General features: G+C 37.6%; 2 protein-coding genes across 24 annotated transcripts in view; both read left to right on the top strand.

The window, feature by feature from the left end:
* The first annotated feature begins 1,624 nt into the window (after positions 1-1,624).
* On the top strand, positions 1,625-14,850 carry LOC136830023 (protein FAM151B). Of its 2 annotated transcripts, none has more exons than XM_067089241.1 (7): positions 1,625-1,759; positions 5,910-6,053; positions 6,504-6,661; positions 8,002-8,091; positions 8,453-8,566; positions 8,873-9,064; positions 9,889-14,850. In XM_067089241.1, exons 1-7 carry the CDS (start codon positions 1,735-1,737, stop codon positions 10,153-10,155), a joined length of 990 nt encoding a protein of 329 aa, XP_066945342.1. In that variant the 5' UTR covers positions 1,625-1,734; the 3' UTR covers positions 10,156-14,850. The 2 variants fall into 2 exon arrangements, with proteins under 2 accessions (XP_066945342.1, XP_066945341.1); XM_067089240.1 differs by lacking the exon at positions 1,625-1,759 and adding an exon at positions 3,516-4,261.
* A 1,695-nt stretch (positions 14,851-16,545) lies between these two features.
* Positions 16,546-18,624, top strand: part of LOC136830021 (glutamate-gated chloride channel-like) — a 376,171-nt gene continuing 374,092 nt past the window's right edge. For 9 of the 22 annotated variants that reach the window (XM_067089239.1, XM_067089217.1, XM_067089228.1 and 6 more), the window contains exon 1: positions 16,550-17,656. The gene's annotated coding sequence lies outside the window, so the exon portion shown is untranslated. Of the gene's footprint in view, positions 17,657-18,624 lie in introns of all 22 variants that reach the window. The other 13 variants (XR_010850531.1, XM_067089219.1, XM_067089229.1 and 10 more) reach the window with 6 other exon arrangements.

Raw genomic sequence — 18,624 nt, 5'->3', positions numbered from 1 at the left:
TCTTCTTCTCTTTGGTTGCTTTGAGTTTGGGGGCTCCTCGTTTATTTGTTTATTTGTTTGTCTGTTTATTTATTTATTTATTTATTTATTTATCATTCTTCCCTTCGGTTGCTTTGAGTCTCGGATTCCTCATTGATTTGTTTATTTATTTATCTATCTATTTATTTATTATTCTTCCCTTCGGTTGCTTTGAGTCTCGGATTCCTCATTTATTTGTTTATTTATTTATCTGTTTATTTATTTCTTTATTTATCTATTTATTATTCTTCCCTTCAGTTGCTTTGAGTCTGGGATTCCTCATTTATTTGTTTATTTCTTTCTTCCTTTCTTTCTTTTATTATTATTATTATTATTATTATTATTATTATTATTATTATTATTATTATTATTATTATTATATTCTAGTATTCTTTTGTTTAGATACTATTTATTTAAGATTTTTGTCTTCGAACGAGCTTATGTTATTATTATTATTATTATTATTATTATTATTATTATTATTATTATTATTATTATTATTATTATATTTGTGTTTAGTTACCATTTATTTAGGAAGTTTTATTTTTGCCTTCAAGATCATTCATAATGTAGTCCAGTAACCTTTACTCACCATCATTAGATCTGTTTTAGTTGAATCCCTTCTGCTAGCCTAAGGACGAATTACGCACCCGGTCGTTAGTCGGCTTCGGTGTGCCACAACTAGGGTGGAGGAGATTACGATAATTATTGTTATTTAAAATCATATGTATGTATGAATTTATGTATGTAGTTCCTCTTAATACCACATACTGTATGTGGTATTAAGAGAAACGTTGGGTTATGTACAAGCAGTAAAATGGTCAGGTAGATAGAAGGACGAGCCAGGATTTTAAACTATAGTTTTCAGATCGACTTATTCTGTCGTAATACCCGAAGTAATTTATGGCTGATAATCATGAATGGTTTTACCTATTGTAAATTGATCTCTCTTAGATTTGATAGAGAAAAAACTTAGCTATTATCTCGAATATTATCTTGACTTAACGTAATAGTATGCATCAGCAGAGGCGATAGTTAATCACTAAGCGAGTGGATGGTAACAAAGATATTTGAGTTACGTCACACCTGAGACTTCACAAGTGTTTAATTGGAAATTTGTACACATATGACTCATATATTCATGTTTTTTTAATCATGCATCGTGAGTTTTACAGCTACATATAACAAAATACAGTCTAAATAACTTCAGCAATATAACCATGTCCTGTCGTGAAAAACCTACAGAAAGCATTATCAATGCTTCTTAAGAATAAATCATTGGCTTAACATGAGTTTACTTTAAAAGAAAAATAATTCATATTTATATTTCATTTCCTTTGGCTGCTGTCCCAACGACGTAGGTAATATAGAAATACATAGAAAAAACGTCACTACCAACTGACGCTTTATAGGAAAAGACAAATGAAAAACAAGCCATTGTTTTCGCCGTTCGTGTGATATGATATCTAACTGGGTTCAAAATAAGTGTAGGCTATAGGTGAACAGCCGATGTATGTGACCTTGAATTAATGCTCCAAGGGACAGGTGAGTGGACGGTCAGGTTATTTAATGCTCTCCTCAGTCGTAACCCGTTCCTCTTTAGAGTAGATTCTCGCTTCCTGCTTTGGAGAAATAACTGGAATTGCTCTACGGAATACGACCATCTTTGGTGTTGGGAGCATTCGAGCATGCGCTGAAAGAATCTCGCCTTGAACAATGAGGGCGATTTGCGTATTTTCAGGTGAGGTATTTAGCATAGAAGAATTCTAAGTTAATACTGTAGATTTTTACTTTCTGCAGAGAACGAACAGCCGGAATCTTTCTAAAGGCAAATTCGTGGTGTGGACGTTCGAGCTTGGACGTAAAAATCGAATTAACGCGAAAGCTATTTATATTTAACGCTCAAGGCGCTCATTCAGTCTTGTTCAGCCTCAGTCATTCCCGTCTCGATCGGGTTAGGCCTAAAAATGAGAGGGGCGAGTCTCTCTCTCTCTCTCTCTCTCTCTCTCTCTCTCTCTCTCTCTCTCTTTCTCCAATATTATATGACGATAGTTGTTTTAGATTTTAATTTCCGTCGAACGTTCTCAGTCGTCTGACAAATAAAGATTATCTTTATTTCTGAAAGTCGATTTTTGACACACAGAGGGGCCGATGACCAAAAAAACTAAATAAATATATAAATAAATAAAAATATCCCAAACAAAGAGTTTGAGCGTGGGCAAAACGCCCTCCCACACAGCGCGCCCACCCGGCAGGGCCGGCACCAATGTGGTTCATTAGGTGTCAGACTTCTCGAAACATTTCCTTCATTTGTGGTTAAGTGAGGGAATGAGTCTTTCAACCCTCCCGAGGCTTCGAGACGTAATTTTTCGAGATAATCGGTGCAGCTGTGTCAGAGACTGTTATGAAGCCTCTTGCTGCGATAGCATAGAGTTTGTTTGTTCAGCAATTTTATTGTGATAATGTAAAACCAATGATAATGATTGTGGCTGTTCCTTTATTTCTTATGAAATAAGAAAATATCCCGTTTATTATGTTCACCATCGAAAATTTGGTTTTACCCCCATGATTTCAAAAGGAGAATAGGCCTACTTTTACTGAAAGCGTACCCTTTCATTCTTTTTTTTTTTTGTTTTAGCATTCTTTTCAGAACTAAAAATGAAACATACCCTCTGCACTACTTTTTTTGAAGAAGCTAAAACTTCTAACTTTCTTTAGCACTTCACTTTCTTGAACGTTTGTTTTTAGCCCTGGGACATTACACTTTTCTGTAGGAAACACTGCAAATAATTATTTGTGAACACACACTTCAGTGCCGTCCTGTTCTTCGAAAAGGCGCCTTTCTCCCTAAAAGAGAGTACAAGGGATTATATAATCTCTCTGTGTGTAACAATGGTAGCGACTGGGATATTATGCCACTACTTCAACCTATGATTAAGAGTGGTATGTAGCATTCCTAGGATTTGGACTTGGTTTATCGACCCTCTTTTACAATATCATCTTATATTTTTTAGCTAGTGATACGAAGGAATCAACAGTATCAACATTTTAATGATTTTCTTTTTATTTTTTGTATTTGGAAAGTTAGCGCCCACCTAGTAGTAAAACTGTTCTAGGTGAAGAATTCTTCTTATATATATATATATATATATATATATATATATATATATATATATATATATATATATATATATATATATATATATATATATATATATATATAGGTTCTTACATTACCATATCCTGGTAGGGGATGACTAGAAATCAGATAAGCCACACCCAAATATCACGAGTTTAATATTAATGTAATCAAATGGCACGAGTGCATTCAGTTCAATATTAATTCAACCAAATGATATTAGTGCGTTTAAAAAAAGAGTTCGTTTTTAAATCTATAAAACTTGTTATAAAACGTGTTGCCATCAAATACATGCTTGAACTTGCCTGACAGTTGGAATTGCAACACGACATAGCATTGGTACGTATAAGGCCACGCCATATAATTGTGTTCATTACGAACGAAGAAGAGTTTAAAACTCCTTGCTATCATTCTATCGATTTGTCACTCTAAAGAAGGAATATAACTATAGAAAAAAAGTGAAGTAAAAAGATTAATTGAACTATTTATTGTACAAATAAGTAGAAACAGGTTACCAAACAGTTGAAGATCCGTTTGATGAGTCACGCCGTTATATTAGACGTGGGAAGTTATCAAAACAAACAAGATTTGGATGAGTTTTGATGTGGATCGAGATTCGGGGGTTAAAATATCGTAAATGGAAAGAGTACGTCAGAATAAGTCGTATCTTCTACTTTCGCGGCAATTATTGGTGCTATAATCATTGTTGTGATATGAATAAAACGTTGAATGAATATAAATTCGCTCGAACCCGCCAGTCTGGCCATCAAGAGTCGGGAGGAGTCAAACGCCAACAGAACTGTTATGCATGAAGTTTATTAATATTTAACGTCTTAAAAAGTAGATAATCTATGATTTAAGTACAGAAAATCTTCAAATATAATTTTAAAACAATTTAAAATACTTATTAAATAAAAAAAAACGCGTAACAATTAATTATACGAAATTTTAGCAGAGGAAAAACAAAATCATACCTAAGGAACGCACCACAACATCATCATTGTCTCGCATCGAGAGGAGAACTTAAGTCGTAGATGACAAAGAGAGACACTACAAAGGCCGTGCGTCTTCTCTCGGGAATTTTACTCGTTTTCCTTTTGATCGGTGAGTATTATCGCACTCCATTTAATCTCCTCGGTGTCCAGAAGCCGTGGAAGACATCCCGACCAAGTGTCAGTGTCGGGGGGGAAGTGTTTTGACACTTTATGAAACTTGTGGCCACTTGACGATGCCGTTGTTTACGTGGTTGCTATATTTGGCCAAGTTGCGAGTGTCGGTTATTTTTTCCCGTCATGGCGGCTAATTCCCGGGTTTATAATTAGCCTACGTTATTTTATTTATTTAAATGATTGCTTTTCAGGGCGTTTATGATTTATTGTATGGAATTGCTGGCGGAATTTAGGTAGTGGCCTTGTATTTGTGTTATCCCGTAGGGTGTTAGGCTGGGACCCCATAGGTCGCCATGGGCCACTCACGTTTCGACAATATTTCGGTAGCTTGGCCCACGTGGCCTCGATACCCTACGGTAGGCTAGGGTAGCCCAGATGTAGTCCTAGGTGATTAGGAACTAGCGTAAGGAAGGTTAAGGTTCACAACTTCTTAGGGGGGCGTCCATTAGGGGTGCAAACCCCCTCGCCAGGTTAAGGCCCTGCGTCCAAATTTAGGTAAGGGGTAGTATGCCGAGTAGGGAGACGGGTAGGTGTAGCCTACTACCAGAAACGGGTAGCCTAGGCTAGGCCAATCCGTAAGTTCGATGCTGAGTGTTGCTTTTGGGGGGGCGGGGTGTCCTGGGGGCAAATCCCACCCTGGCCAGGTCAGGGCATGTCTTCTCTAAGCCAGGTTAGGTAAGTAAGGTGGTTAGGCCAGGACACGGCATTTTAGGAAAGGTTAGGTTTGTCCTGTTTTCATGGTCGGATTTCTCATGCCAACCCCATTCTCCCTACTCTGTTGTATCCACTTCTAGATCAGATTAAGGGAAATCTAGGTAGGTCATATTCCTTCCGAAATGTCTGTTACAGAAGTGTCTACTAGGCCTGACCCCTCACAATGCAATTGCTCCAAAGGTGTTTGTAATGCCGTACCGATGAGATAGTTTGAGTTGTCAGTCTTTTGTTTATGTTTTCAGCTTCATCCCTGAAAGGCCGGTACTAGATACAGCGCCCTTTGGAGTGTTTCTGTAGAAATACCGAAATATGTTAGGCAAGGCTATGTACTGTAGCCTAACACTGGAATTTATAAAACTGATGTTATGATACTTGTGATAGGCTATGCCAGTTTTTTCTGTAATGTTGAGAAATTTGATATTTATTTGTTGTAGTTGAATGAGTTTCTAACACATTACAACACCCGTATCACCCACAATCAACTGACAACCTTACCCTAATGTCATTGAATATGGATATTCACAGGGAATCCCCATCATCTTTAGACAGGGCAATTGTACAGTAAGAGGTTCCTCAGGTGTTGTAATGGAAAACAGTATCATGTATTTGAACATCCATAAAACTCATATAACAATATTTCACCAGTTTTAAAAATGATAAAACTCCTTTTGTTTCAACAATACCATGTTTCTTAAGGCTGGTCATAAAGAATGGTCGCAATTGAAACGCAGTGTAGAAATAACTGCACTGCAAAATTGGAAGGGTCTAGAAGTTACAGCACCAGTTCACAGTACATTAAGGCTCTGAATTAAGTTTCACGCATTGCATTTTGGAAAACTTTTGGGCTAATTGGATTCATGACATTTCAGTTCTTATCGTCATGGCTGCAGAAAACAGCAAGGCTCAGATTCCAGACATCACTGATCTCTTCCCAGAGGTTGCGGATGATCTCAGCAAAGTAACTTGGGCTCATGCCGTCAACAGTAAGGAGGATCTGAAGAAGTATATCGATGGTTAGTAGAAAAACGGTTCCTTTACTGTAAACATCTAAGTAAAGTATTTATTGTCTGTGACTGCTTAAACTGTATTTGGTTGATAGATTGTGCTTGATTGAATGCTGTGCGTACTGTCTTATTGCACATTACTGTAGGTCCAATGGTCAAGGATATGAGCTTTGTATAGTAGCCTCTTAGAAAGTTTCTTTATCTAGTGTGTAAAAAATTGTTAGTATCATCAAGTTCTACTTTTACATATTACATAATAAAATCATAATTATATAATTATTTTCTATAGCAAAATAATGTTTAAAAGGACATCACCATTGGGATTTTGTTAAAGATTCATAAGTAGTATGAGAGAGGGATTACATTTGCAGCTAAATAACTTCCTCCTTTAGTTTATATGTGCGGTTTACCAAATACTGCTACCATTGATTTTCAGTTAATTTTTTCATTTCCATTAAGATGACACCATCATGATGTTGGAAGCCGACATCTTGCCTGGCCGTTTAGAAGGAGCAGATCCCAGTGAGCCCCTCATACCCATCATGGCGCACCCTCCAGCAGTCGAGTCGGACATCTCGTTTGAAATGTGGATTGATGAGGTCATCAAGGCTAATAAGGTAAGTGTGAAATTGTTGTGGGCATCAATACATTTTTGGTCAAATCCAATCTAGCTGGTTTATGTTTAACTTATTGGGGAAAACTTGTTAGAGGTATGAAGAGGTGGAAGGAAAAGACCCATAATTGTTTATTTCTTTAGTAACAAAGTACAGGCAGTCCCCGGTTATTGCCGGGCTCGGTTATTGGCGATCTGGTTTTATGGCGCTTGTCTAGCAACGAAAATGAACAATTTTCGGTGCCGATATGCACCGATTTCCACTTATCAGCACTGATAATCTGTAATTGGTGCTGATACATACCTAACAGAGGTGCCGATCTCTGGTTATCGGTGCCGATAAGTGCCGAAAACTGCCAATTTACGATTATTGGCGATTTTCGCTTATCGCCACACCGTCGGAATGGAACCCCCACTGATAACCAGCAACTGTCTATAGATATTAAAATACCAAACTGTTTGGTTGCTGTTTTAGTCAAAGTGGCGCTGCATAGATCATGTTAACTTTCCATGCAACCCAAAGATAATCTGAGAAAATAGCAGTTGATATTCCACATTTAAGTAGAAAAATATACATTAGCAACAGTTAACAGAATTCATTTTGGAATTTTGGTTAAAGTGACCAGAGTTATTCATTGAAACAGAATGCATGAAGTCCGTACGTCTTTGACCAAGGAAAATTTCTTGCTTGCTCTTAGTGAATGGCTTACTGAACTGGTATCCTATTTTAACATTCAGTATTCCAATGGTTACAAATTCATTATACAATTTCATGATTAGTTTGTGAATAACTTGTTGAGTAATTAATAATATCCAAACTGCAGTATAGTGTACAGTAGGAATTATTGTATGGCACAGGGAATTCTTGATAGATGTGGGCCGCCATAAATGTTCAAGTTATCGTAAGGCTAGACCCTGAATCATCAGATAATATGAGGGGCTATTCTAGTGTCTGGGTTTCATAGTTTAGAACAGTCTTATTTTTGATCACCTAGTTTGTGCTTGCTTTGGAATTGGGACTGTGGAAATGTGACCTAGCTGTTAAAAGCTATCAGGAAGTTCATTTTAAGCAGAGAGGGACTAGAATTCACTTTGAATAGCTGTAAATATCTATGGATTAGGGTTATGACTTGTAATTTGTTGTGACCTTCAGGCTAGTTTATTAAATGTTACTTAATGAAAGTCCCTTACCATAGTTTGTGGGTAATTGATGCTTGCTGTTCATATGCTGCTGAACACAAAACAAGCTTTACCTGTATTGTGATGTAGCTGTGTTGTATGTTTTTTTTGCATACATTTCGTTAACTGTTTTTATAATCTTGAATGTTCTCATTTTCTTCACAGGATGGGCAGAAGAAGGGAGCCAAGTTAGATTTTAAAGACATCAGCATTGTGGCAGAATGTCTGAAAATTCTACAGAACCGCACAGAGCAAGTAAGTGCTTTTAAGGGGACGTGCCTTGCAGGGGGTAGTGTTATCAGTGCAACTCGTGCAGTTCACTGTAAGCATAACTTGAGGTTCTACGCAGCATCCCTTCACCCCTTAGCTACAATCCCTTTCATTCCTTTTATTGTACCTCCGTTCATATTCTCTCTTATCCGTCTTACTTCCCACCCTCTCTTTGGCCTAAATTTTATATTCCATTCCATATAGGAGGACATGTGTATTGATTTTCCTATTCTGTGCAATACTAGAGTTGCTGGGCTGTTGCATAATGCATGTGTGTTCAAGTGGAAATACATTATTTCAACAAAGTGCCTTAGTTGTAGATATATGAAGCTTCTCCATGTTACAGATTACATTCCCACTGTGGTTGAATGCAGATATCTTGAAAGGTCCAGTGGGCAGTACACGTGAACCGGTTGATGGTGACAAGTTCCTTCCCCTTTGTGTGGAAACCTTCCCATTGGTAAGTGTAATTTGCATTGCAAACTATGGTTCTAGATTTTAGTAGCCATACATATCTTGCAGTGAAAGTTTATCTTTATCTTTATGTAAAAGCAGGTTTGATAACTTGGGAGTACCTTTAATCGTTTTTAAATGTGATAAATTTATAATTATGACTTGTGTGAGCCTTTATTCAAAATTCAACAGTATTATTTTGTTATTTGAGTTTGTTTTATTCACATCTATGTTTTTTGCGTAGATGGTGTTAGACATAAACACAGTAGTGTTATGTATTTTTCTTAGATTTCTCACGGAATTATTATTTCAGGCAACCCTCTCAGTAGGATGGACAACTACATACACGACAGATGATGATGAAAATGCTCTGTATACCAAAGAGATGACAGAAGAAATGGCAGCATTACTCGAGTCCAAGAGCGTCGCCCAGCCTGTGACGTTCCCCATCCGCGCTGCGTTTGTACCCCGTTCCATTGAGAACTTAGACTGGCTCGTGGAGAACGTGAGTGTGAATTTTTTGCGCTATGAAAAGTACCAGGATGCAGACACCTAGGGTTATAGATACCAAAACTAAAGTAGTTGTTTTGATAGTGCTTTTAATATATTTTTAATAGTTTTTGTGCAGAATATGCTGAAAATGTCTTCCTGCCTCACCCCTGAAGGGGGATAGTTCCGTCAGCACACCTCATGTGGTGCACTGTAGGCTTTGCTTAAGGTTCTTTGCAGCGTCCCGGGGTAGCTCTCTCTCTCTCTCTCTCTCTCTCTCTCTCTCTCTCTCTCTCTCTCTCTCTCTCTCTCTCTCTCTCTCTCTCCCAAGATTTTGAGATTATGACTTGATATTCAGCAACACCTTAACATCATTTGTAGAAGATAAGTACAATTGTGAAGTTTACAGGCCAAATATCACCTTACGAAGTTATTTAGTTAGGCTCCTCAACAATAGATTGTTAGGTCATAGGTCACATACTGGAAGGATCATGAGTACAATGGTAATAAATTCTTAGCCACTCAAAAATTATTCTCCAGGTGTAGGAGGCTGTAGTTCAGTTCTTGCACGTGTTAATCTTCCGGCATCCGAAATTGTTGAAAGAAAAAAGTACACAAAGTATGAATTACCAGAAACAATAAATAATTACATACTTAATGAGAGGCCCCCTTCCCCAACCAGCTACAAGCACACTTAGATGTTTCATTGCAGTAAAGCCATACAGTTTGAACAAGATAAAATTGCATACTTTTAAAAGGGAAACGAATAGAATAGAGACTAGTTAAAAACACAAAACAGTGATTATGTACTCACTGAATTTATTTATTGTTTGCCTATAGGTACCAGAGAGCACCATCACAGTGTGGAGTTCGTCATCGGACACGATCGACGTCCAGGCCCTTCTAAGCCTGCGGGATGCAGTCGGCAACGACTCGGTGTACTTCGATCTGCCCGAAGAACAGAAGGAGGAATTTGACGAGGCCAAAAAAGCCGAGGAAAATGCCGCTGCCCCCAGCTTCCAGATTTTGCCGGCCAACGCTTCGGCCTGGGCTACAGCGGCCATTGCTCTCGGGTCAGCCCTGGCAGCTCTCTATCTTTACGACTGATAACAAGTTCTTGGGAATGAATCATTGGGTGAAGGGGATTTATTTTTTGTTTCCCTAAATTTCATGCTGTCTGCTTAAATGACCAAAAAAAAAAATCGGTTGCGCCGTGTTTACGTATTGGATTAAGACTTTTGTTTTCATTGAAAGCTGTTGCTTCTAAGCAGATGCGCTTGCATTGTGTCCGTACCTTAAGTTTGTGTTCTGTGCAATTAGCCAACGTTCAGTTTGTCACTTACACATTGAAACTGCACCTTTATTTTTTAATTTTCACAAAGATAAAATTGTAAGAAAAATGTTGCAACAAAATTTACACACAGGAAAACTCACTAAAATATAATCAGTCATTCTCAAGAGGTAGAAATTGGATTATATTGGAATTCATACCTTGAACTACCCATTCTCAGCTATTTAGGAAAAAATACTTTCAAGTTGTTATAATTTCAAAGGGAAAAATTGAGATTGCTAGGTTTTAGAGGAATGTTGTAAACTAATTGTTTTACAATTCAAGAATGTGATTGAATTCTTTTTTTTCTTTGTAATTGTTACTATTGTTCTGGTGTTTGCTCCAAGGACAAGGCAGTTGTGTTCAGTTGTATTTTTGTGAGTCGTAACGATTGAGTTTAGTTTGATAAGACTACTGTTATGGGTTGTATGTGGTTGTTTAATGATTCACAAGGGCAGAGCGTGTCTTAAATATATTACGACTTGCTCCCGTACAGAGTCTGTATTAACGTACGTATGTGGGATGCTGACGTGCATTTCAGAGAGGACTCTTTTGCATAACCACGGTATGGACATATTTGTGTGTCAGCCAACTGCTGCTTTATACGTTACTCTCCGCTTACTAATGCAGCCTAACTAACGGTAGGTATCAGCATTGTACTTCAGTAGCATCTTTTGTACTCGATTTGTTCATCTCTCTGAAATTTGTTGTTGGAGCAGTTTTAGTTGGGTGACCAATCTACTTAGCTTTAATAGGATAAGTGAAGATTTTTGGAGATTCGTCGGTCGACGGTCGATGAACGTGATGCATGACTTTCTTAAGTCTAAGGCGGAGCTGGAGAGGTTGTCTCGAATGGTAGCTGTACTCTTTTCCAGGGATCGGAAAAGAAAGTAAGTGATGTAGACATTAGAGTTCATATATTTAGGTATGAGGACCAACACTTTTCCAGTACCGTTATTTGCTGTGGTTGTCTAAAATATTGATTTTGCTTTGTGGTGCATTTTCAGTTTTAATCGTAAAATTTACTACTTTTATGTACTCGGTTTTTTCATCCTTCAGGTTTAAGCTTGAACCAGGGTATGTTCTCGATTAGGAAGGATGTTGTAGATTATTTTATTCCTTTATTATAAATGAAAGACGAGCTGTAATGACATGGGAAGAATTTACTTTGGTTCCAAAGGGTTTCATTTCAAGACAGAATTATAATTTTTATTGGCCATATGGTTACAGTTCCATTATTATTGTGTTGTGATGATTATTGGTTGTTGAGTTAATTGTGGTCATACTTTGAAGGTCTGTGGTATTACCCTGTCACTTTGCGGAAGTGCTAAAGTATCAACATTGATTAGTTTTAAAATTGTATTACTGACTCTGTAGTTTATGAAATGTTTAAGATTTTAGTTTTAAAATCGTATTACTGACTCTGTAGTTTATGAAATGTTTAAGATTTTTTCTGTCATGGAATATTAAGGTTTATTAGAATTACCGTCTAGATTGTATGGTGATAATCACTTGAAAAGTTACGCATATTCATTACTCTTAGCCCATTTTGACAAGTGTTGACGATTGACACCTATTTTGAAAGCGTGGTAATTGTCTTCTCTTTTGACTTGAGGTATAACGAATATTACACATTCCTGGATTGTTTTCTTGCATTGCTTGTTGAAAGCACGGTTATTTTTCTCGTTTTGACTCGGAGTGGCATAGAGATTATTGAAGTATGATGATTGAGTAAAGTTATGAATAAGATATCCAGGATGGGAATGCAACAGTATTCAATTTTGCAAAAATCTTTAAGCAAAATTACCGATAAACTGGGCTCGGGTTTGCATTGCATGAAGGGCCAGTCATTTGTTGTAATTGCTCGGCTGTACTCTGCTGTCAAAATCGGAGAAATAGAGTCGGGAACGGTTAGTGACCGTAACTCTTGTAGTGGTTAATGGTGCCTATTAGAAAGTATTTGTCAAATCTGACCCTCACATTACTTGATTTCACAGCAGTAGTTTTAAGTGAGAAAGTACGGGGAAATTTACTTACCAGAAGGAACTGAATAAAAGCCAAACCTTATTTTCACAGAAATCGTGTACCATGTGGCTTTACTGCTAGATTTTATTAGGTGTATTGAGAGAGTTTGAGTCTTTGTTTGGAAAAGATCCTTATGTAGGGAATGCAAGTCAACACCAACAGGTTAATGCATTTAAATTTCCAAACTTTAGTCGTTGGCAAATTTCAAGTTACGGAATCAAATCGGATGAGGAATTTTTTTTAGAATCTTATCATATTCTACCTATCCAGTCATCGGGTTAAACTACTGGTTGATAATAATAATAATAATAATAATAAAAAATATATTATAGTCACTAATAACATTTGTTTATCTTACTCGAGATAAAGCCCAGTTTACCGAAGTGACCTGGTAGCTTTCCTAAACTTGTAAATACTGCACTCCCAAATGCTTGAGCACGTAAAATAACCTCATGGTTTTTGACGCTGAAATAAGTTTTGTGCCGAACAAGTTTGACTTTTGTGTTCGATAGTTTGTGCCTTAAGCTCGTTTTCCTAATACTGTAATGAAGTCTGTTATATGTAGTAATGATAAGCCTGATTCTTGGGTGTTTCCACTTCATATCTGATAGAAGTTACATTGTTAAACTGGTCACGTCTCCCCCGTTAATATTTTGAAGTTTAAAAGAGTTGCTACGAGTTTATCTCTGTTATTGATTCTTGAAGAAAATTGTACAATCTACCCGTGTCATAACTAAGTATTAGTTGAAAGCAACTTTCCCCCTAATTAAGCATCAGTTAACTGTTGCAATTGAGGTATCACTTTTCGCACGAAAGGCCGTGAAATTATGAACTCTCTATTTTTAGAACCTTCTTGAACTTTGTTCTTCTCTCGAAATTTACTATTATGTATACATTAATTTTCAAAATACACTTTTTTGTTGTCGTATGGTACAAGTGTTTCACCTCAACATTCCAGGATTTGGTGTTTACAGACTTCAGGGAAAGGAACCATATTGCTCTCTCTGAAAACATTTGAAGTAACCGCTTGGTCTACAGTTTTTATCCCTGTTAAAGTACCCAAATTTATTTTTGATATTTTTGTCAAGGTTTGTGTGGACTTCCAATACTGTGATGGCTTGCGCAGTTGTCAGAAAACATATTTTTTAAGCATCTGCAAAAGCAGATTTACCTGTAATGTACGGGGAAGTTTTCTTTCGTAATGTCTTGTTCCACGCGGTTGGTTGAGCGTGCATTTGAAAACAGCTCACCTTCTACAATAAGTCTATATGCTTTTTATAGTTTTGCAGTATTGACAGTCTTACATTCAGATAATTTTGTGAGCTGTTTATCCCACACCTTTTAATTTTTCTCTTTTGTCAACCTTATTTTGTTGCTGTTGATTGCATTACCTGTGCAATAAATTTTTGAAGTGTAAGATTGCAAGGTCTGACACCCAATTTAGTGTGGTTTGTTGATACATTTCATGAAATTATATTGGATACTTTGTCCAGATGAAATTATTTGTTCAAAAATGTTGCTGAATATTGAGCAACTTGGATAAATTGTATGATAAGAAAATTATTGAACATCTGAATTATGAAAGTACTGTATCAAAAAGCTATCAGTCAATCAGTCCTATAGCACTTACCTGCAACTGATTGTAATTTTGTATTTTTGGCTGAGTATGCAATGAGATGTTTGCTCCACATACAGAAATCTGATCAGTTCATTAAAGTATTTTTTTTTTCAACTTTCTACCACTTTCCAGCATTGTCCCAAACGCTGTAGAAGGAGGGGAAAAACTTAGTATTTTCATTGTTAAAGTTCAATGCAGTACTTAAAGTTTCTTGCGAGGGAATTCAGAATAGAACAAAGTACGATAAGTTATTTTGTTGGTTGCAGAGTTGCATGGCAAGGTGGTTCATTTGTAATCATCCATCTGTTAGGATATAAATTCTTGTGTTTCAGTTTTAACAGTACTCTGATTGCACGTGTTTTGCTCATTCATTCAGACCTTGCAAAGCATTTGTCCAGTTCCCCGAGTCTCTTGTGCTGTAATGATAGCAAAGTGATTTTCATAATTGTAAGTTCGTAGTGTGCTATATTGTATGAAGATAGTCAAAACTGATTAATATTTGTGTCTGTAGCAAAATTACATTATTCCAGAAGGGATACAGTATTCTGTAAAAGAAAACACGACGTCTTGGATGAAGTTCGCGTAATGTTTAAGTATTTGTCAAGTATTCAATTCAATGTTGTCCAGTGATCAATGTGTAAGAGAAAATATGGATAGAATTTATGTTCTAATAGAGAGGTATTTTTATAAGAAATAGGATATTGGATGCTTAAATATAGCTACAGTATAGTAATACAGTTTATATATGAATGCATAGTTTAACGATATACCGTATCTCGGCTACATAGATGATGCTAATGCAGTTTCCTAAATAAAAGACTGAAATGTATTTATTTTTATTACGGTCCTCATGTGTTGGGAAGTAGTCTCTTGCTGGGTTTCATCCCAGTGTGGATTGTACATTAAATTGTTGGCAGAAGTGTTTTTTGAAACCATGGAAAGCTTCCAGGCTTTCCTCATGTTTTAATAATCAGCCGTTGGCTTGTATGCATAGCTTTGAAGGGAGTGGAATGGCTCCTTTTGAAGGGAAGAAATAACTTTGGTAGGCTCCACCAACTGTGTGACTTGTGTACCATATTGTAGATGGTAATGAAACCTCTACATTGTCCCTTTTAAGGGCCAGGACCATTGCATCTGGTCTGACCATTTACGATCTCGCTTATCTCTTCTGGGTCCTCTAGGAGAGCGGTTATAGGGTTTGGTCTAGTCAGAAACTTCAGTGACAAGTAACTTTTCATGAACAATGGCAGACCAGAGAAAATAACCTAAATAAAATTGACCTGTAGTGTAGGGTCACATTTCTGCTGGTTGTGAACAAGTCAGTTTATAAACAATAAGTTTGAGACCTTTGATATTCAGTTAATGTTTATTGGTCTTGGTAGAATGCTACTTTCTTAACACCCACCGCCCCTTAAAATGGAACATCCCTAAAAGCAGAACAATGATAAATAATAGACAAATCTTTTTGAAACGAAGCGTGAAAGCTTGGTACGAGCTTTTTGACCTTTTTTGGTGGACCTTGTGGGATAATTGAAAGTGTCATTGTTTTCAGTTTAATGACTTCAAGCAGGGTTTTAGAGAGATGGTACTAGCTCTTGACACAACAGGCTACGAGTATTTCGAATAGCCAAGTGGACAAGAATGAACAGAGATGTGAAAGGTTTAAGTTCTGTAAACTGAAAATAAGATATTCAAGCCGAAACATTGAAATCATTGGCGATACTGTAACTGGAAAACTCCGTAGGGGAACATCGAAGCCAGCACACTGTAGACATTACTAAAAGTATTTTGCAGCGTCCCTCAGCTGCAACCCCTTTCAATCCTTTTACTTTATCTCCATTCATATCTTTCATCCATCTCGTAACAATTATTTCACAGTGCAACTGCGATGTTTTCCTCCCGTTACACCTTCCAAGCCTACCTACTCTCAATTTCCTTTCCAGCGCTAGGCCTATAATATATACCATTCCTGTAATGGGGAAAAATATGGAAAAATATGGCTGAAGATAATGCATATTTGCGGTTGTAAATTTATATTGAAATGACAGAGAAACCAATGAAGAAGGTAAAATGGGAGTAACAGCCGTTTGTGGTTTACTAAAGTGCCATCTAGTTGTATGTGGATTCATTAAAACTGAGAAATTAAAATGTCCTTTTCAAACACTCGTTTATTAGCGATAAGAGTGAGGACTTGAGATCAGTTTAGCTATTGGACATTCAAAAATTACATCCAGATTTCGTTAAGAGGAAATTATATTTGCTTGAAAGCCTTTAATGCGTTACAAGCGGAGACAAGTTTGAATTTAAAAAAAAAAATCACCGTTCTCTTGTTCTTATAAGGTTTAGTTTTGAACGTTTTTATGCTTTTAAATATTTTAATAAAGGTTGGTATACTGTTAAATGCAGGAATTTTTAATAAAATGTATATGGATATATATATATAGAGAGAGAGAGAGAGAGAGAGAGAGAGAGAGCTCTACCCCGGGGGCGAAAGAGCATTTGTTCTCTTCGTAAGAGGAGGGGGGAGGAGGTGGGGAAGGGGGGAAGAAGCCCCAGTGTCAGTATCCAATGCTAAAAACAGTTTTGGGGCGAAGTGAAGTATGCCAGCTCGTGCGTGTTGGCTGAATTCAACCAAGTGGCCTGGTCCACCCTGACTTGAAAGTTTAGTGGGCTTGTATCTGCTGGTGCGGGTTAGTGAAATCTGTGACAGTGCGGAGGCCGTGGCGGTGTGGCAAAGGGCGCCCCTCGGGTGTAGATGAGAGGAGGAGGCCCCTGGGGGACTCGTTGTTCTTCCTTCTTCTTCTTCTTCTCCGGCAGGAGAGGAAAGGTCTTCGCTCGGTCACTATCAAGGGCTGCTTATGGTGTCATTATCACGATGGCTTGAAGGTGCTCGTAGGTCGAATCTGACGGAGGGGTCGACTCGGTATCTAACCTCCTTCAGGAGGAGGAGGAAGATGGGGGCGGTGGTGTGATGCCGAGAAAAGTAGACGAATTTCGAAAATAAAAAAATAAAAAAAAAATTCCTACATAACGAAATGTCTCGGAAAGCTTCGTCGAATGTTGATTACAGTGAACGGAAGAAAAACCTCCCCATGCGGTGATGATAGTGATGATGATGATGATGATTATGGTGATGAAGATTATGATGATGGTGGCAGTGTGCTTGCGCGCGGGCGTAGTGAAATACAGGTGCACTTTTCGTGTCTTTCGAAACCAGATTTGAAAATAAAATTAAAGGAAGTCGGAAGGAATTTATTCCTCACTTTTGAATGCGATTTGAAATTAATTTAAAAAAAAACGTTGAATTTAAAATTTAAATACGAGGAAAATTATAGATATAATTCCCTCCTTTTTTTGTCATTCTAAATTTAAAGAAAGATAAAAAAAAATAACTCGTTAAAAAGTGAAAAGAAGTGGTGATCGAAGTGCCGTTTAGTGTCGAGTGAGAGAAAGCGAAAGAGAGAGAGAGAGAGAGAAAGAGAAAGAGAGGGAGGGAAAGAGAGTGAGAGAGAGAGAGAGAGAGATAGAAGGATCCACCAGTCTGTTTACCAAAATAGATGCAGTGAAATAATCAGGATAGGTGACATGGTGATTGTCTCAGCCAACGCTTCGCTTCTCGCCCAGAGCTGCAACAGGTAAGTGTGGACTGTAATGCCACAGAAATGGCTTCCTTTTGTACCTGTCACTGTTACGTTGTCATTTAGTCATATTCTGAGAGATATTTCCACGTTAAACGTCCACCGCAAAGTCACGAAAAAGTTAAAAAAGAAAAAGAAATCTCCGTCATTCTCTAACGATCACTAATGGCCGCCTCCCAGCCGTTAAACAATTCGAAGCGTCACCGTTTCCATATCTTGATCTTTCGAGGCCTTCAATCGTTTAATGGCCATCTTTATATTAAAAAATTAAATAACCTTTTCCAAATCTTCATATTTTGAGGCTTTATTTTGTGTCATGGCCATTTTTTTATATTTAAAACAATGAAAAAGATACGTCACTATCTAACTATTTAACTTGTTCTTGGTTAATGTCATGGAACTTTTAAAACTCTCGCGTTGTTCTGACCAATGCAAGTAAAGGCTATTATAAGTTGTTGCCAAATAATATAATGCAGGCTTTTACCCCCCCCCGTTGGGGAATTTGTGGCCCCGGGGTGCTGGTCGGAGGGGTTGGGGGAGGGAAAGAGGGGTGGGGGAGGGGAAAGGGGTTCAGCATGTTTTTGGGGCCCTCTGGCGTTCTGGGAACTTGCCTATTTGCTTGATGACAATGAACTCTCTCTCTCTCTCTCTCTTTGCTCAAGCGTTTCTTGTTGAATTTCCATAGATGTTTACCCATTCCTTAGGTATTTTGGGGCAAATTATTGAATAGCCCGCCTACACACGTCGAATTAGGCCTATGGGCGTAGCCAGGGTTCCAGCCATGGAGGGAGGACGTTGGAAGAAATGTATTTTCGAACAGTTTTGCTAATTCTGTACTTTATAGTTGGTTTATAATTACAGGACTTTGGGAGGGGGTGGGCGGGGGAAGCCACCATTCCCCCCCACTATCCACCCACCACCCAGTCCCATCCAAGGCGCTTCAATGCTCCGAAGGGGATAACTTC

This window comes from Macrobrachium rosenbergii, chromosome 45 (genome assembly GCF_040412425.1).
Source record: "Macrobrachium rosenbergii isolate ZJJX-2024 chromosome 45, ASM4041242v1, whole genome shotgun sequence".
Classification (NCBI taxonomy): Eukaryota; Metazoa; Arthropoda; class Malacostraca; order Decapoda; family Palaemonidae; genus Macrobrachium; species Macrobrachium rosenbergii.
This window is presented reverse-complemented; position numbering and strand designations above follow the sequence as displayed.

Excerpts from the sequence above, each read along its gene's own strand:
- LOC136830023 (XM_067089240.1), top strand. The coding sequence starts at position 4,192 with ATGACAAAGAGAGACACTACAAAGGCCGTGCGTCTTCTCTCGGGAATT. Across the intron at positions 6,054-6,503 it reads TCTGAAGAAGTATATCGATG|ATGACACCATCATGATGTTG; the intron begins GTTAGTAGAAAA and ends ATTTCCATTAAG. Across the intron at positions 8,567-8,872 it reads GTGTGGAAACCTTCCCATTG|GCAACCCTCTCAGTAGGATG; the intron begins GTAAGTGTAATT and ends TTATTATTTCAG.